Source organism: Solanum verrucosum, unplaced genomic scaffold (genome assembly GCF_900185275.1).
Source record: "Solanum verrucosum unplaced genomic scaffold, falcon-dt-bn FXZP01000284.1, whole genome shotgun sequence".
In the NCBI taxonomy this organism is placed as follows: Eukaryota; Viridiplantae; Streptophyta; class Magnoliopsida; order Solanales; family Solanaceae; genus Solanum; species Solanum verrucosum.
In genome coordinates, this window is record NW_026019936.1 from 2,539,561 (window position 1) to 2,555,001 (window position 15,441).

At 33.9% G+C, this 15,441-nt stretch overlaps 2 protein-coding genes and 1 pseudogene across 3 annotated transcripts; 2 read left to right on the top strand and 1 right to left on the bottom strand.

The window, feature by feature from the left end:
• Positions 1-604: 604 nt before the first annotated feature.
• Positions 605-2,214, top strand: LOC125836779 (non-specific lipid transfer protein GPI-anchored 14). Its single transcript, XM_049515976.1, has 3 exons — positions 605-1,111; positions 1,301-1,396; positions 2,048-2,214. Exons 1-3 carry the CDS (start codon positions 766-768, stop codon positions 2,185-2,187), a joined length of 582 nt encoding a protein of 193 aa, XP_049371933.1. The 5' UTR covers positions 605-765; the 3' UTR covers positions 2,188-2,214.
• Positions 2,215-4,009: 1,795 nt separating this feature from the next.
• On the top strand, positions 4,010-6,982 carry LOC125836824 (uncharacterized; annotated as a pseudogene). The gene is made up of 2 exons (XR_007443491.1): positions 4,010-4,741; positions 6,774-6,982. The product of XR_007443491.1 is annotated as an uncharacterized LOC125836824 (transcript).
• Positions 6,983-9,851: 2,869 nt separating this feature from the next.
• On the bottom strand, positions 9,852-15,035 carry LOC125837339 (F-box/kelch-repeat protein At1g55270). Its single transcript, XM_049516475.1, has 2 exons — positions 14,703-15,035; positions 9,852-12,052 (listed from the first exon to the last, which is right to left on the bottom strand). The coding sequence occupies exons 1-2, from the start codon at positions 14,763-14,765 to the stop codon at positions 10,802-10,804; spliced, it is 1,314 nt and encodes a 437-aa protein (XP_049372432.1). The 5' UTR covers positions 14,766-15,035; the 3' UTR covers positions 9,852-10,801.
• Positions 15,036-15,441: the final 406 nt, after the last annotated feature.

Sequence of the window (15,441 nt, forward strand, 5' to 3'; positions counted from 1 at the left end):
ATAAAATTGCTTATAGTTTCACCTCTTAAATAATCCGAACGCTATAAAAGAGAGGATCTGCTTCATAAAACTACGTATTAACTAGGCAACATGTCGAATATTATAAAAAAAAAATCGTTGAGAGTAGAGTTACAATAAAACTCATCTTACAAAAAGTTATTAAAAAAAAAAAAAACTTTGAAACTAAGTGAATAAATGAGATTTGATCATGAACTTTTTCTAGAGTAAAACATTATTTAAATAATTATATGTTAAAATATTGATGCAATCATACCAACATTATATCAAATTTCATTAAAATTAAACGTGTTTGGACGAGATCAATAGTGTTACTATAGGATAAGTGATCCTCGGGAATGTCCTCGTGTTGCATTCCTCTTTATTTCTGTGAGGTAAGAGTACGGTCTGCATGCATATACTTTAATCTTTTCTGATCCATCATTTATTATTTTTTATTGAATATGTTATTATTAAAATATTATAAAATAATGGGAATATAGTAACATTAGCACATGTGAATCCTCTAAAGTTTATAACTAGACAAACTTTTACACTTCAAAAACCATACACAACCTATTTATTTCTATCTCCTACCACACCTATTTTTCTCCATTATTTTAGAACACATCACAATAAATACAATTATTGTCACAAAAACAAAGCATAAAAAGCAAACTTTCCCATCACTTATTCATTATTTTGTCTATACATCTTTCTTTCATACTCCCAAATTATTCCTTCAAAAAAAAAAACAAATTGCTCCAAATGAGTTCAAAAAAACTTGTGACTTTTGAACTTTCTTTCTTCTTCTTGATCTTATTATTAGGGTTTTTGAGTGCGAGTCTCGATAAAGATAGAGAAGAATGTGCTAACCAACTCGTCGGTTTGGCCACGTGTCTTCCTTATGTCAGCGGTGAAGCCAAAGCTCCCACACCGGATTGTTGCACCGGTTTAAAAGAAGTTTTAGACAAGAGCAAGATATGTCTATGTATCTTGGTAAAAGACAGAAATGACCCTAGCCTTGGTCTTAAGATCAATGCTACACTTGCATTAAGCCTCCCTACTTTATGTCATGCTCCACCTAATATGTCTAATGTATCTATGTGCACCGGTAAGTACATGACACGTGTTTTTTTTAAGTGATTAACTTCTATATATTGATATCGAGCCAAATGGAAGATAATTATGAGTTACTATACATAAAATAAAATTAGTAACCTAAAAAATAAAAATACAAAATATATCAATTATATTGTAATTAGATTTATTTTGAAATTTGGAGTTGTGATTTATTTTGCAGATTTGTTGCATTTGGCACCAAATTCACCAGATGCTAAGGTTTTTCAAGATTTTGCAAAAAATGCAAAAGGAAGTTCTGCTGCTCCATCTGCACCAGGTAAAAAAAAGAAGAAAATCAATCAATTTGTTTTAATAAATTTAAATTAATTCTGTTTTTTTTTCGTCTTTATCACTTATCTTTGTGTTTCATTTTATACCACCCTTTTTCTTTTTTTAATCTGTTTAAAAAATAATATAAAACATTTATTTATAGATATAATAAATCTTTTAAAATTTTTAACTTCTTATTTTACCCTCGATGACATCCTCTTATAGTCAACGTCAGAGCTAGGAGGTTGTAAGGGGTTCATCAACATCTTTTTTATTTTTGAAAAATTAAATTGTACATATAAGAGATCAAAATTATTTTTATGTATCTATAGATATTGGATTCCCTTGGTTTTATTATTGCTTATATAGCCATAAAAATATCATGTCGTATCATTACGACATAAAGGAATCTATTTTGAGCTGCTACAGTCCGTCAGTTTGTTGTTGTCGATAATCATTCTGTATTGATGGACGTTTGTCGATCTTATCCATCGAAAAGGGTTTTTAATTAGTAGTGTGTCTATAACTAATACCACAAGTGTTTTTCGTTTTAAAATTTGTGTTCAGTCAAACAGTATTGCGTTAAAATAAAGTAGAGTAAGTAATCTTTTTTTCTTTTTTTCCATTTTTGACCTTTGATTAATTTATTTTTATACAGTTAGTGAGAACTCTAGTGGAAAACCAGCAAATTCTTCAACAAATGATAAGAATGATGGAGGACATAGAAGGAGATGGATGGGATTTATGGAAATGACTATGGGCTTTTTGGTCATTTTGGTGCTTTCATATCTCACCTAACTTTTTAACACATAATTATTGTTTTTTCAAAAAAAAAAAAAATCACATTTGTACTTTTACCTTTTTGTGTTTCCTTTTGTGTTGTTGGCTTTTATTAGTGTGTCTTTTGTTTTCTTATTTTGTAACTCCAGATTTGTGATCTTCAATTCTTTGGAATATCTTTTTTCTTTTAGCTATCAAAAACAGAAAAATATATTTGCTATGTGTGAAAAACTTGAGTTATTATTTTTGGAATTTTTTTTATCCACATTTCAATAGTCAGTATTTTCATGAAGGCTCGATTAATATGTACACTTCAAATCAAATAGTGAAAATCTGAATTTGAGTGTGAGGTGTGGGATGTGGTGATAAATGGAATGAATTACCACATTATTGACGGATGAAAACTCTGGGCTCCTTATATGGTTGATCCTAACTCACATTTAAAAGATAGTCTACGCCATATAAAAAATTGAAGGTTCTCGTGTGTCACCGATGTGGTATTCCATTATATTCATCACCCCCTTCATCTTACCTCCAGATCCGAATATTCTTTCTTCAAGGTTCTATATTGTTTGCAACGTGCATAATCATGAATTGGAGGTATTTCCACCTTTCTTATCCAGGATACATCGGATTGGGCCTGGCTCTGATAATCATGACACATTAGGTTTTGAGCCTAACTCATAAAGAGAATTATCCAAACTATATAAGCAACCATAATGGTTCTCGTCTATCATCAATGTGATATTCCATTCCGCTCATCAACTAATATTAGACTCGAGTCCAATAATGATATATGCAAGGTAAAATTTGTAAAGAGTTATATTTACTCAACTTTTATAAATAGGGACGAAATCTAAATATAGCCTAAAAATGAAGCATTTGTGTAAAATTGAAAAAATAGCCCAATTCTCAAAGTCTAAAACTCAAACTAGCCCATACACTTGGCCCGAAAATGTACCTAATAGGGGGTTGCTCATATGGTAAGCACTCTTCACCTTCAATTTGAGATTGTGAATTCAAGTCATCAAAAGATCAGAAAAGGTAAAAACTCTTACGGAGAGGTAACAAAAACTTCTTGAATGTGACGAATGGATTGTTAACAATAAACGTGGGTGTTTACATTGCATGGTTCAGTGTCTCATGGTTAACAGGGCCTCGACAAATTTGTGCAATATAAGATAAGGAAAACGATATTTACTGTAATTTCTTATGTACTATAGTCCGAATTTGCAGCCTCTAATTAATGATGAATAAATCTTATCCATTCCATTCAGAGTTATGGTAGATGAATATAATTCCTTTAGTTTTAACCCAAAGTCTTGTGTTTGAGTTTTATGAATAGAATTTCTTTATTGTTAATTTAAAGTCTTGTATTTGAATTTTGTGATTGGAAAAAAATTCTAGTAGGGCGTTTCTCCCTTTGACAAGTCTTATGATGTTATGCGATGAGAACTAAAATTAATCGCAATATCAAAGTAGTTATCGAGTGAAAAAAAGTTCTCAAGTAAAAATAATATATGTAATTTTAAATTTCTCATTATTCATAATGACCTGATATACTGTCATACAGTATTGATGACTTGTTTTAAATCATAAAATTCTATCTTTTTTCTAAAAAAAAATCTTCATACTTAATAAAACAACATATACAAATTAGAACCAAAGAATCACTTGATACGCAGAATAAGATAAACAAAAATATCCGAAACAAATTAGTTTTGGCTAAATTGGCTAAAAAATATCCCTCCTTCCAAGAAATTGCACTTTTTTTGGCTTCTTTCTCCCATGTAATCACAAAAGTCCAAACCAAACCCATCCTTCTTGTTCTCATATTGCTTCTCCCTCCAAATTAATGTACACCTCTTTAAGCACAATGTACAACCATCTAAAGCACACCTACCTCTTCCAAAGTTCAATTTCTTCAACAAAAACATGGCTTTCCATTCAACACTCCTTCTATATCTTCTTCAAGACTTAAACCAATAAAGCTGTACTCCCCCCCCCCCAACCCCAAAAGTTAAGGTACACCTCTTTATCCAGGAGGTACAACCATCTAAAGCACAATTTCCCTGTTCAACCACCATTCATGGCTTTCAATTCAATATTCCATTTGGGGTTTCTTATTTTCTTCATATTAACCCCTTTTACTATCTCTTTCATCCTCAGCCCATCACCACAGCCAGAACCAAAACCCACAGTGTATGATGTTCTCACAGTATATGGGCTGCCACGTGGCATCTTTCCAGACACTGTGGAATCCTATAATCTTGATAAAGTTGGAAACTTTGAAGTATTTCTGAAAGCCCCTTGTTATGTAGAGTTTGAATATTTGATTTATTATGCTGAAAAGATTAGTGGGAAACTAGGTATTGGGTCAATTACTGAGTTGGAAGGGATTGAAGTGAAAAGATTCTTGTTTTGGTTTAATGTTAAAGAAATTAGAGTTGATTTGCCACTTTCTGATAATGTTTACTTTCAGATTGGTCTTGTTAACAAGAAGCTTGATATTCATCAGTTTGAGACTATTCATTCTTGTATGAAGAATGGATCTTTGAGACAAGTTCTACAGGTAATTAGTTTGCTTTCAAAGTTTTTATCTTTTTGTTTTGTTTGATTGTATAGTCGATCTCGACTTGTTTATGATTGAGTCGTAGTAGTTATTGTTGTTGTTGTTGTTGTTCTATTAAGAGTATATGTTGTTGGGCGTGAAATATTACATTGTATATACAAGCTATGTTGCTCGGATTTTCCAAAATGGGGATATTCCAAGATAAGCTACTTTTGGAGGATCTAACACACACATGTCTTTTTGTTTTGCTTAATTGTATAGCCGATCCCGACTTGTTTGTGATTGAGTCGTAGTAGTTGTTGTTGTTGCTCCATTAAGAGTATATGTTGTTGGGCGTGAAAAATTACACGGTATATCCAAGCTATGTTGCTCGGATTCTCCAAAATGGGGACATTCCAAGATGCACTACTTTTGGAGGATCCAACACACACCTATCAACATAATATACTTTTTCTTCCAAAGTTTTTGCTTTTCTGTTCTGTTTAAGAGTATAGTCTTAAGAGTACTATATGTGTTCGGGGGTGGAGCTAGAGGGGCGGAAAATCACATTGTATACACAAGCTATGTTGTTCTGACTTTTCAGAATGTTGCTGCAACTGTGTCGGATCCGCCAACATGCATTACTTTTGGAGGATCTGATACACACTGTCAACATAGTAGATAAGGTCACTCTTTTGCACTAAAAGGTAGATTCTTTATTGCACTTTCCAGACTTCATTATTCATCCGAGTAGAGCTTCTACTTGGTGTCTGTGTCTTATCCTCTAAATATGTTGCTGCACTCGTGTCGGATCCTCCAAAAAGGCATACCTTTTGGAGGACTTTTGACACACACACACGACAATATGTTTGAAGAGTCTGAGGAACATAGTCTTTGAGTTTGCTGCAACTTTCATTTCAGTACTTTTTAGCCTTTCTTTGATACTTGGTAGAAAGGTCTGATCATTTACTAGGGAAATTTAATCTTTGTGCTAACAGGATTTTGGGAATTCTGTTTACTCACTTTAAGCTGAGTATCCGTTTCCTGCTAGGATTGGAAATCCTGTATTTTACATAATCCATACGATTGAGTCCTTGAGTTTCCGAAATAGTGTAAAAAGAAGTGCTTCGATTCATTGCTATTTAAATCGTACATGTTCTAAAAAAAGTTGAGGTATTCGTATTGTTTGTTATGACAGACAAAGTCAGGAAAACCTCTTAAATTATTTCAATATTCAACCTTGGACATATAAGAGTTCCGAATCTTGTATTGGAATTTCATTTGCTGACATATTAGTTTTCTCTCTTGATTGGTGAATTTGGCAAAAAATTGATTGAGATGAGTGTTGAATACTGTATATTAGGCAACAGGTTGGGTAAAATGATAAAAATCATCAGCCAACTTGTTCACATCCTCCATAAAGAACTACCTCATCGACACGATTCTCTCTTTTCCCGTCATCTTTCTCCAACCCCTTCATATTTGAAGAACCCTTTTTGTGATTGATCCATTTGAAACTTCTACGAGTGTTCTTCGCGCTTCTCCTGAGGTTGAAGAGTTAGTTAAAATGATGATGGATTCTTAGCTAGTGAAATTTGTTGTTTGTATATATAGTTGCAAAATTATGAGTTTAAGATGTTGTTTCAAAGCATGAGTTTTTCAAGGGGAAAAAAAAGTCAAGGAAGAAGAACTAGGGGTTGTTTGGTAGCCTGTTTGAAAATGAGTCGTGCAAGTATAAGTAACACCACGTTTGATAGCTAGTTAGAAGTTAAGTTCATCATGCATAACATTAATACGGTGTTTGATTTGCAATTCAAAAACCCGCACATCTTATACATGTATAAGTTATGAGGGAATCTATGGATTATGGATTATTTTATGCAGGATAGAAGTTGGAATAAGTAATACATGAATAACTTATCTCTGCATAAAATAACACGTAGATTACGTTATAACTCATCCATGTATCACTAATACATGTATAACTCTAACTATCTACCGAACGACCCCTTGATGTTTGTAAGTTGTAACAAGAAGTTATCTATATTTGCAGCTTCCAGCTCCTGTCAATGATATGCAAATGCTTATTACTGAGTAAATGGGAACAAATATGCAACTCAAGGTGAAATTAGCAATGGAAAAATGTACTGTTAGTTTACTTCATTTGTTGTGACATATGATCAAGATTAAAAATTCCACATGTGTATCGTTTATAAGACGATCTTTGTAGGATCATTTTCTTCTATTCAAATTGTGAAGGACATTTCCTCGATGTTTGATTACACATTAGTTGATGTATATTCCTCTCTTACACCACCCTTCCCGGTCAAGACACATGCAGTCTGTTTTAGTATTTTCGATACGAAACATAATAAATATGTAAAAAGTTATTAAACATTTAAAACTGTGTGGATTCAAAACTCTAAGTTCTAGAAGCATTTTTTTTCCAATTATTTTCAATCCAACTGTCTCATTTTCAAAACCTACATGATAAATTAAGGTGAGAATACGTTAATATTAATTAATCATACGTAATTTGATGTAAACATCGAACGTAAGTAAGCTCATTTTGTGCTGATATTATATAAAGAACTAATTTTTATATTTAATCCATTAAAGAGAGTGATAATATAATACATCATGGACAAGTTAGGTAATTTTTAATTTTTTTTGTTATTTCCTCATAACTTCTTTTTGTAGTTTATAAATACACCCACCATCTTTTCAAAGTCATAAAGTTGAAAATTACTTATTAAGACCCTAAACTTTTTCAACCATCCATTAATCTATTTATAAATTTATGTCAGTTTTTTGCACTAGTAATAAACAATTCTGCAACTTTCCTTTGAGATGCTTTTTTTGGGTTTCTCATTATCTGCATTGGAGCTCGACTATTTCAAATTCGCATCGCGTAGGGCAAGGAAGCTCTCCCTATCAAGGATTTTTCCATACTCAGGACTCAGTGGCGGAGCTAGAAATTTTAATAAGGGGGTTCAAAATCTGAGAAGTAAACACACGAACTAGTGGAAGGGGGTTCGACATCTATTATACATACCTAAAAAATAATTTTAATCATGTATAAATAGTAATATTTTTTGCCCAAACCCCCTCATTATATGCTGCCTTCGCCCCTGTCGGGACTCGAACCCAAAACCTCTGACTAAGGGAGGACCAGCCCCATCTGCTGCACCATCCTTTGAGATGCTAAACCGTATAGAAAAACAAAAAACCTAACAATAAATAAAGAGATCATAACACTTTTAGTCCCTCGATTATTGATAAATTCTAATTTAGATCCTCTTAAAATTTGATAAATCACATTTTGACCTTCAATTATGTGAAATGCATGTATTTAGTCCCTTTGGGTAGGAAACATGTTACATTTGGACGATATTTAAAACATATTACAGTCAAATATGAAGTAACAATATAAGCGTAACATAAAACAGAGACAACTAAATGGACAATTAATAATAATCACGAAGAAGTGGATAAAAATATGCATTTCAATCAATTGAAGGTTAAATGTGTTTAGTCAGATATCACAAGGACCAAAATTGAAATTTAACAATAACTAAATAAGTGCTTTGCCTTTTCCTTTTTGGCTTCAAAGTATTCATAAGAATGCCTTTCACTCGTGAATAAATTAACTAATCTTTTATAACTTTCCTTCTTCTTTCCTTTGCTTTTTTCCCATGAAAAACTCATGCTTTAAAGCTAAAAAAACAAACAATTTAAACTCACAATTTTGCAACTATTTAAACATCAAGTTTCACTATATAAGAATACCATCAACATTTAACTTAACTCTTCAACCTCCATAGAAGTGCGAAAAATAAGTTTCAAATGGATCATCATCATCATAATCACCAAGAAAATTCATCAAAAAATATGAAGGGGTTGCAAAAAGATGGTGGAAATAGAGAGAAAATCGCGTCGACGAGGCACAAGTTCTTGGTGGAGGATGTGAACAAGTTGGCTGATGATTTTATCAAGAATTTCAGAAAACAACTTAGGTTTGAAAGAGAAAAATCATTCAAGAAATTTCAAGAAATGCTTAATAGAGGGACTTAAGATACATATATGATGTTTTGTTTAGTTGTTTCTTGTTTCCATAAATGTTGTGTTTTTTGCTTTTCTTGAGCTGAGGGTATATCGAAAACAGTCTCTCTACCTATCAAGGTAGAAATAAGGTTTACATATACTCTACCCTCCCTACACCCCACTTGTGGAACTATATTGAATATGTTGTTTGTTGTTGTTGTTGTTTAGTTCTTTCTTGGAATTGTAATGTTCTCGAGTGAAAATATAGTATATTTGTTCTGTCATTCTTGTGAAGTGAAGTTGCCAAATGTGTTATGATGTGATTGTGTGAGTTAGATGCACGTCACCAATTTAAACGTACAACAGACAAGTCTAATATATAAGTGAAGAAGGGTTGAGGAACAAGACTCTTATTGACCAAGTTTAGAATCGTTGCTTGTCCTCGAGGATTTCTCGGTTATAAAAATATATAATTAACAATAATAGTCAGACCAGAAAACTCTTATTGGTCCAAGAAGCTCCCAAGCAGGATAAACACAATTGTTTTCAGGGTCGTTTGATAGAGTGTATAAGAATAGTGCCGAATGTAATGTTTTAATAATATTGGTATTAGTTGATATTTGTTCCTATGCATTGTTTGGTTTGGTGTATTAAAAATACATAATTTTTATAATTAAAAAAAAGTATTTGTTTACAAAAACATCCTCCACAAATACGGTGTTAGTGATGTGGAAAATGATTAAAGGGGAAACATGCTAATGCAAATATTAAAAACCAAATAACATATTAGTAATACACAAAGCTAATACATGCATTTTTTTTTCCTAATGAATCCTACTAAATGATCCCTTAGCATCTATGTTGTTCGGTCTCTCCAAAATGTTATCGCATTCATGTTGGATCCTCCAAAAATGCACTATTTTTGAAGGATCCAACATGCACTGATCAACATTTTTCAAGAGTTTGAGCAACTTAGTTTAGCAGCATCAACAACAATAATGGCTACGCCTCAAATCCCAAACAAGTTAGGGCCGGCCATATCAATCCTCAATAACCATATTTCCCCATTTAAGCTCAGCTCATGTCATCATCATAATACCAAAACATTTAGCATAACATCTTCAATAAAAAAACTTTGGAATTACATTTAACCAAATGTCATCTAAAACATTACAACAAACAGGAAATTCGACGAATTCTAATGCGAAAAACGCAACATGTAACTCTTTCAAGATTTTACATTAACCTTTGCAAGCATGAATACAAACTCAGGCATGTCATGCAAAATCTTGAAAATGTCACATCACTGAACCTATCAATACCTGTTTCTACAATACCTTTCGTCGAAAAGCACAAGCTTTAGGACATGACACAGCCACTACGTTCTAACCGATCATAAGCGACATATTCAACAGCAGGGGCAGCAAGATCATAATGCTGGCCACTCCAATTCCAATTATATTGTGTACAAATCTTGAAAAGAAGGCAGAGAGAAGAAGCTAAGAAGCAGAGATTCCGGCTATATATCGTTCAAGTTCAATGACCAACCTATGTTCAAAATATGGTATTCTAAGACGGGAACTATCGGTGAAAAACTACAGGCCAAAAGGATACACAAAATATAGAGCTATCTGATCTTTTCATGCAAAGAAACAACCTCATTTTTTACTTCCAAACTCTGCGTTGGAACAGACGTTTGAGATGAATTAATGGCAAAAGTATGAAAATACCAGAGAAATCCATGCACAAGCTGTTGGCAGTGAAAGCCCGCCTCTTCAACGGGCCATTATGGACAATCAAAACACTTCCACACGACAGGCACAAATATTACCAGGTTGAGCATTATCTGCAGAGGCTGCAGAAGGTCACCTGGAAGTGAAAATGAATGATGCAACAATTTGGTTCACAAACGGAATGAGACCATGTTGAGGATGTCAAAACTGCTTTAATGGAAAAGATTTTGTTCTTTGAGATTGAAGAGGCTGAACCTATTCCTAGTTCTCGTCAAGAAGGGCGACTAGACATTACTTACAATCCTCAGGCTTGTAGAACCTGACAATGCACAATATGGCTCTTCAACCCTCCTCGTCCTGCGATGCTTGACCATAAATTAGTAAATAGAGTTCTGAAGTGACCTTTACCAGCAATGTTCTCCCAAAGATGTGGGTTAGTTTCCACTTGTTTATCAGGGCTTGATACATCAACCATACTAATGCTCATGTTGTTACGAATTATACAGAGTTTACCATTAAGAGGAACCAGAGCTGCAGCCTCTAAAGCACGAGAACTTCCAAGATGGAGTTTGCTGTCAATGAATCTATTCCACGAATCTGAGGCTCCATCATATACTCTAAGTTTACACCCATCACGACAGTCCAAAGCATAAAGGCAACCGTTCATGGAAATACTTGGGTTGCGCCAACCAGCAACCATCCCGTCAGTGACAGGGCTCCATCCATTGTTTTCCGGGTTATAGGCTTCACTTAGGACTTCTCTGTGGGATCCCAGCCCTTTCAAAAACCATTTCCCGTCATAAATAACCCCAATAAAGGGCACCATAGCTGTGCTCATGTCAGCAATAAAGGTCCAGCGGTTCCTATTGGGGTCATAAACCTCAGCTGAACGGAGAGTCCTTTGGATTCCTTCACATTCTCCACCAGCAACATAAAGACAATTGTTGATTACACAAGAACCAAAGAAATGACGTTTACGAAGCATGTCTGGTGCCCTGTGCCATTTATTTGTACGAGCACTATAAAAGATTACCCGTCGCATAGACCCCTTGATTGGATCTTTTCCTCCAAACAAGTAGAGATGGCAACCACTAAGAACAGCACAACCAAATCCAAGGGCTTCACTATATTCCCCGGGAAGAGGTGGAAGTGGCTGCCATAGTTGGTATGTTGGATCAAATGCATGCCATGAAATCCTTCCGTCACGATCTCTCTTTATCACGTATACCCACTCCTCCGCCATTCCAAGACTCTTCCTGAGTGAGTAAAAGAAATTTCCAGCAAGAAGTCGATACCACCTTTTGCAGACTAAACGGAGCTTGTTGTGTTCAACACGAGGAACACGTATTAGACAAGCAATTGCAAGATCATCTGGTAGACCAGGCAGAAGAGGTGACTGCACTCTTGACCTCTCCCTACGGGAGTTTTTAGTCTTGTGTGCGTGAGGATTAATGTCCGGCTGGATGCAAATTTTTGATCCTGCGACAAACTTTCTTGCCCCTACAACTGTCTTAAACCCTGAGTCAACCTTGCAATAGCATGACACGGAATCAACCTGCAAATGTTTACCAATTAGAAAATGCAGGTGTCTTCTAGCAGCTGACAAGTATAGCAATGGGGAATGTAAGTTAACAAATACACTAGCAGAAAAACTGAAATAAAAACAAATCATCATTTCACTATTTAAGCTAAAATTGAGAAAAAGAGAGCTGATGATATGCATGACTGTGAGTTTGAGAAAGGATAATGCCTGGACAAGGTATAAACACAGTAGTCTAAATTATGTGGTCCGAACCGAAGCAGCTTTTATTAGCTAAGAGCTCACATATTATCCCTACCAGAAAATATATCACCCACTTTAATGATCATTTTACTATAAGGGGTCATTTGGTATAGTTTATAATGCATGCATTAGCTTTTTGTATTATTAGTACCTTGTTTGATACACTTTTTCAACACATGCTATACACTCTATTTGGTATTAAGGTATGTCTAACTAATACATGAAAATCCATGATATTAGTAATGCAAAGGGTTTAATGCATGCATTAATATGATTAGAGACACAATTGCCCCTCAAAACATTTTACACATCTTCTCCACCATATTTGTGGAGGGTATTTTTGTAAGCAATTTCCTTTTTTTTAAATTATGCAATGCACATTATTTTAATACAATAAACCAAACACAACATAAGACATAATCTTAGCATAATTAATGCAAGCATAACTAATACAAACATTACTAATACACCATAGTCAACACTATTCTTATACACCCGATCAATTGACCCCTAATTTAAGTGTCAGTGATTAGTGCTCACAAATCTACCAATGGCAAATCTTGATGTGTTCCTAAGAAATGGAATGTCCAGTTATCAGAATCTCAAGGGGGTGAGGAAACACATAAGAACTCATGGGAAGCTCCAATGGAAAACTATTGAAAAGGAAAAAATCTTTGAAGATACACAAGAAAGGCACTTGCAAATGCAGGTACTCAATGTTTCACAAAAAAATGAAGAGGATCTCTTTATAATGGAAATGAAAAGATAACGGCAAATCAGCTCCATGTTATAGTCTTATAGACAATCATAAATGTCCTTATTTTTCCTCTATGTTGCTCGGACCCTCCAAAAATAGTTGCACCGATGCTAGATCCTCCAAAAATGCATGGCTTTTGGAAGATCCGACACACACTTGGCAGCATTTTTGAAGAGCCCGTGCAACATAGTTATTCCTAACGAATAAATGGAATCAAGAATCAAGATAACCACATGCAGCTATAAAGTTCAAGCCTTCCTTGGCAATCACAGTCTTCTCCGATAAGAGCAAGAAAAAGCTCACCCCATAGTAGAAACTTCTACTCACACAACGTATAGATTCAGTTGAATAAGATGCAATGTAATTGTAACTTTATTCACTTATGACAAACAATTGACCTCATTCAATCTTTAACCATGAGCCTGTGATGGGATACTCTATTCCTGAAAGGCAACAATAGTCTAAAAACAGTTCAAAGACTCAAGTCAACTCAACATTCAATCATCTTTATTCTAGTGCTAATTTGAAATAACGCCGTTGTTAAAGAGTGAACTAATATAATTGCTAAGGAACTAATATCAAAGAGATCATCAGAAACGTGACGACAGCATAATAGTTGTTCATAACATATTTAATAGCTGTGGTGACCGGACTAGCTTGTCCACATAGTTGTTCATAACTTTATAATGCTGCAGAGGACAAAAAGATGAATCTTCAAATTCATGAAGAGGTTAACCCCATAAACATGTTGATACCAATAGAGGGACAAGTTCAAAGAACCCGTTGAAAAGTTGCTCAGTCAGCAAGAATTTCACCTGGACGCCTCCCAATTTTCATGCTAATAGAATCCCCAAAGGCCAAATTAAGACAGACCCAAAATCTATACAAGCTAAGTAGCAAAAATAATTGAAAGATTGAAACTTTAACAACAAAAAAATCATCAGGGTACCTCAAGAAACAAGCTACATACAAGGGAAATCTTAGTAACTCAGTTAGTTGGCTACCTGAAATTTTCATCAGGGAACCTCAAGAAACAAGCTAAATACCAAAAATTCTTGTAAAGATAGCTCCTTTACCATGAAATTCCATCAGGGTACCTCAACAAACAAGCTAAGTACCAAAAAGTCTTGTCAAGGTAGCTCATTTACCATGAATTTTCATCAGGGTACCTCAAGAAACAAGCTAAATACCAAAAAATCTTGTAAAGATAGCTCCTTTACCATGAATTTCCATCAGGGTATCTCAACAAACAAGCTAAATACCAAAAATTCTTGTAAAGATAGCTCCTTTACCATGAATTTCCATCAGGGTACCTCAAAAAACAAGCAAAATACCAAAAAAACTTATAAAGATAGTTCCTTTACCATGAATTTGCATCAGGGTACCTCAACAAACAAGCAAAACACCAAAAAATCTTATAAAGATAGCTCCATTACCATGAATTTCCATCAGGGTACCTCAACAAACAAGCAAAATACCAAAAATTCTTATAAAGATAGCTCCTTTACCATGAATTTTCATCAGGGTACTTCAAGAAACAAGCTAAATACCAAAAATTCTTGTCAAGGTAGCTCATTTACCAGGAAATTTCATCAGGGTATTTCAAAAAAAGACATTAATCAAACAAATTAACAAAAGAAAAGTCAAAAGATTATGAAGACTCACCAGTGGAGCTTGAACTCTAAAACCCCTATGTGCATTTGGAGACCTCTCAATTGTTTGGTCCATTTTTGAAATGAAAATTTCATACACAAAGATTCTGGTCAAATCCCAACAATTTCACCCCTCACAAGAATCAGATCAAGAAAACTAACACCAAAGAAGAACTTTGATATACCCTTTTTGCACTTTATACCCCTTTCAAAATGCCAACAAAAAAAAAAAGCAAAAAAAAAAAGCAAAAATATTAGTGCTTGGAAGTTAGAACTACAGCAACTTCAAAACAGTGATAGGCATTTTTCTCTTTATAGACCAAAATTATAAACTGAAGATTACAGCTGGAATATAATCTTTTCACCTACTTGAAAACAAATTAAGAAAATCTTTATTATTATTGCAATAATTATTATTTTTCTGTAATCTGAGAAATTTAATTTTTTTTTCCTGTTTTTAGTCACAGGACAAGAAACTTTAGCAGAATTTTTAATGCTTAGCATTAATTAATTGGGTCAAACTTAAAACTGTTGTCTATGTCCCTTGTGGTTATAAAATATATATATTGAAAATGTCAGCACTAGACTTATAGTAATAAAAATAAGATTTTGTTTAATATGAAATTAAAAAATGGTACTATCTTTTTCATGTTGGGTAACTTGGAAGATACAATTTGGCCGTTCGATTAAAAAATATTTACTGTCTCGATTAATATATACGAATTATATATTTATTATATATAATTATTAAT

Bases quoted from the DNA above. Each gene is read 5' to 3' on its own strand.
- LOC125836779 (XM_049515976.1), top strand. From the start codon at position 766: ATGAGTTCAAAAAAACTTGTGACTTTTGAACTTTCTTTCTTCTTCTTG. The intron at 1,112-1,300 runs GTAAGTACATGA...TTTATTTTGCAG, and splicing joins TAATGTATCTATGTGCACCG to ATTTGTTGCATTTGGCACCA. The intron at 1,397-2,047 runs GTAAAAAAAAGA...ATTTTTATACAG, and splicing joins TGCTGCTCCATCTGCACCAG to TTAGTGAGAACTCTAGTGGA.
- LOC125837339 (XM_049516475.1), bottom strand. From the start codon at position 14,765: ATGGACCAAACAATTGAGAGGTCTCCAAATGCACATAGGGGTTTTAGA. The intron at 12,053-14,702 runs GTGAGTCTTCAT...AAACATTTGCAG, and splicing joins TTAGAGTTCAAGCTCCACTG to GTTGATTCCGTGTCATGCTA.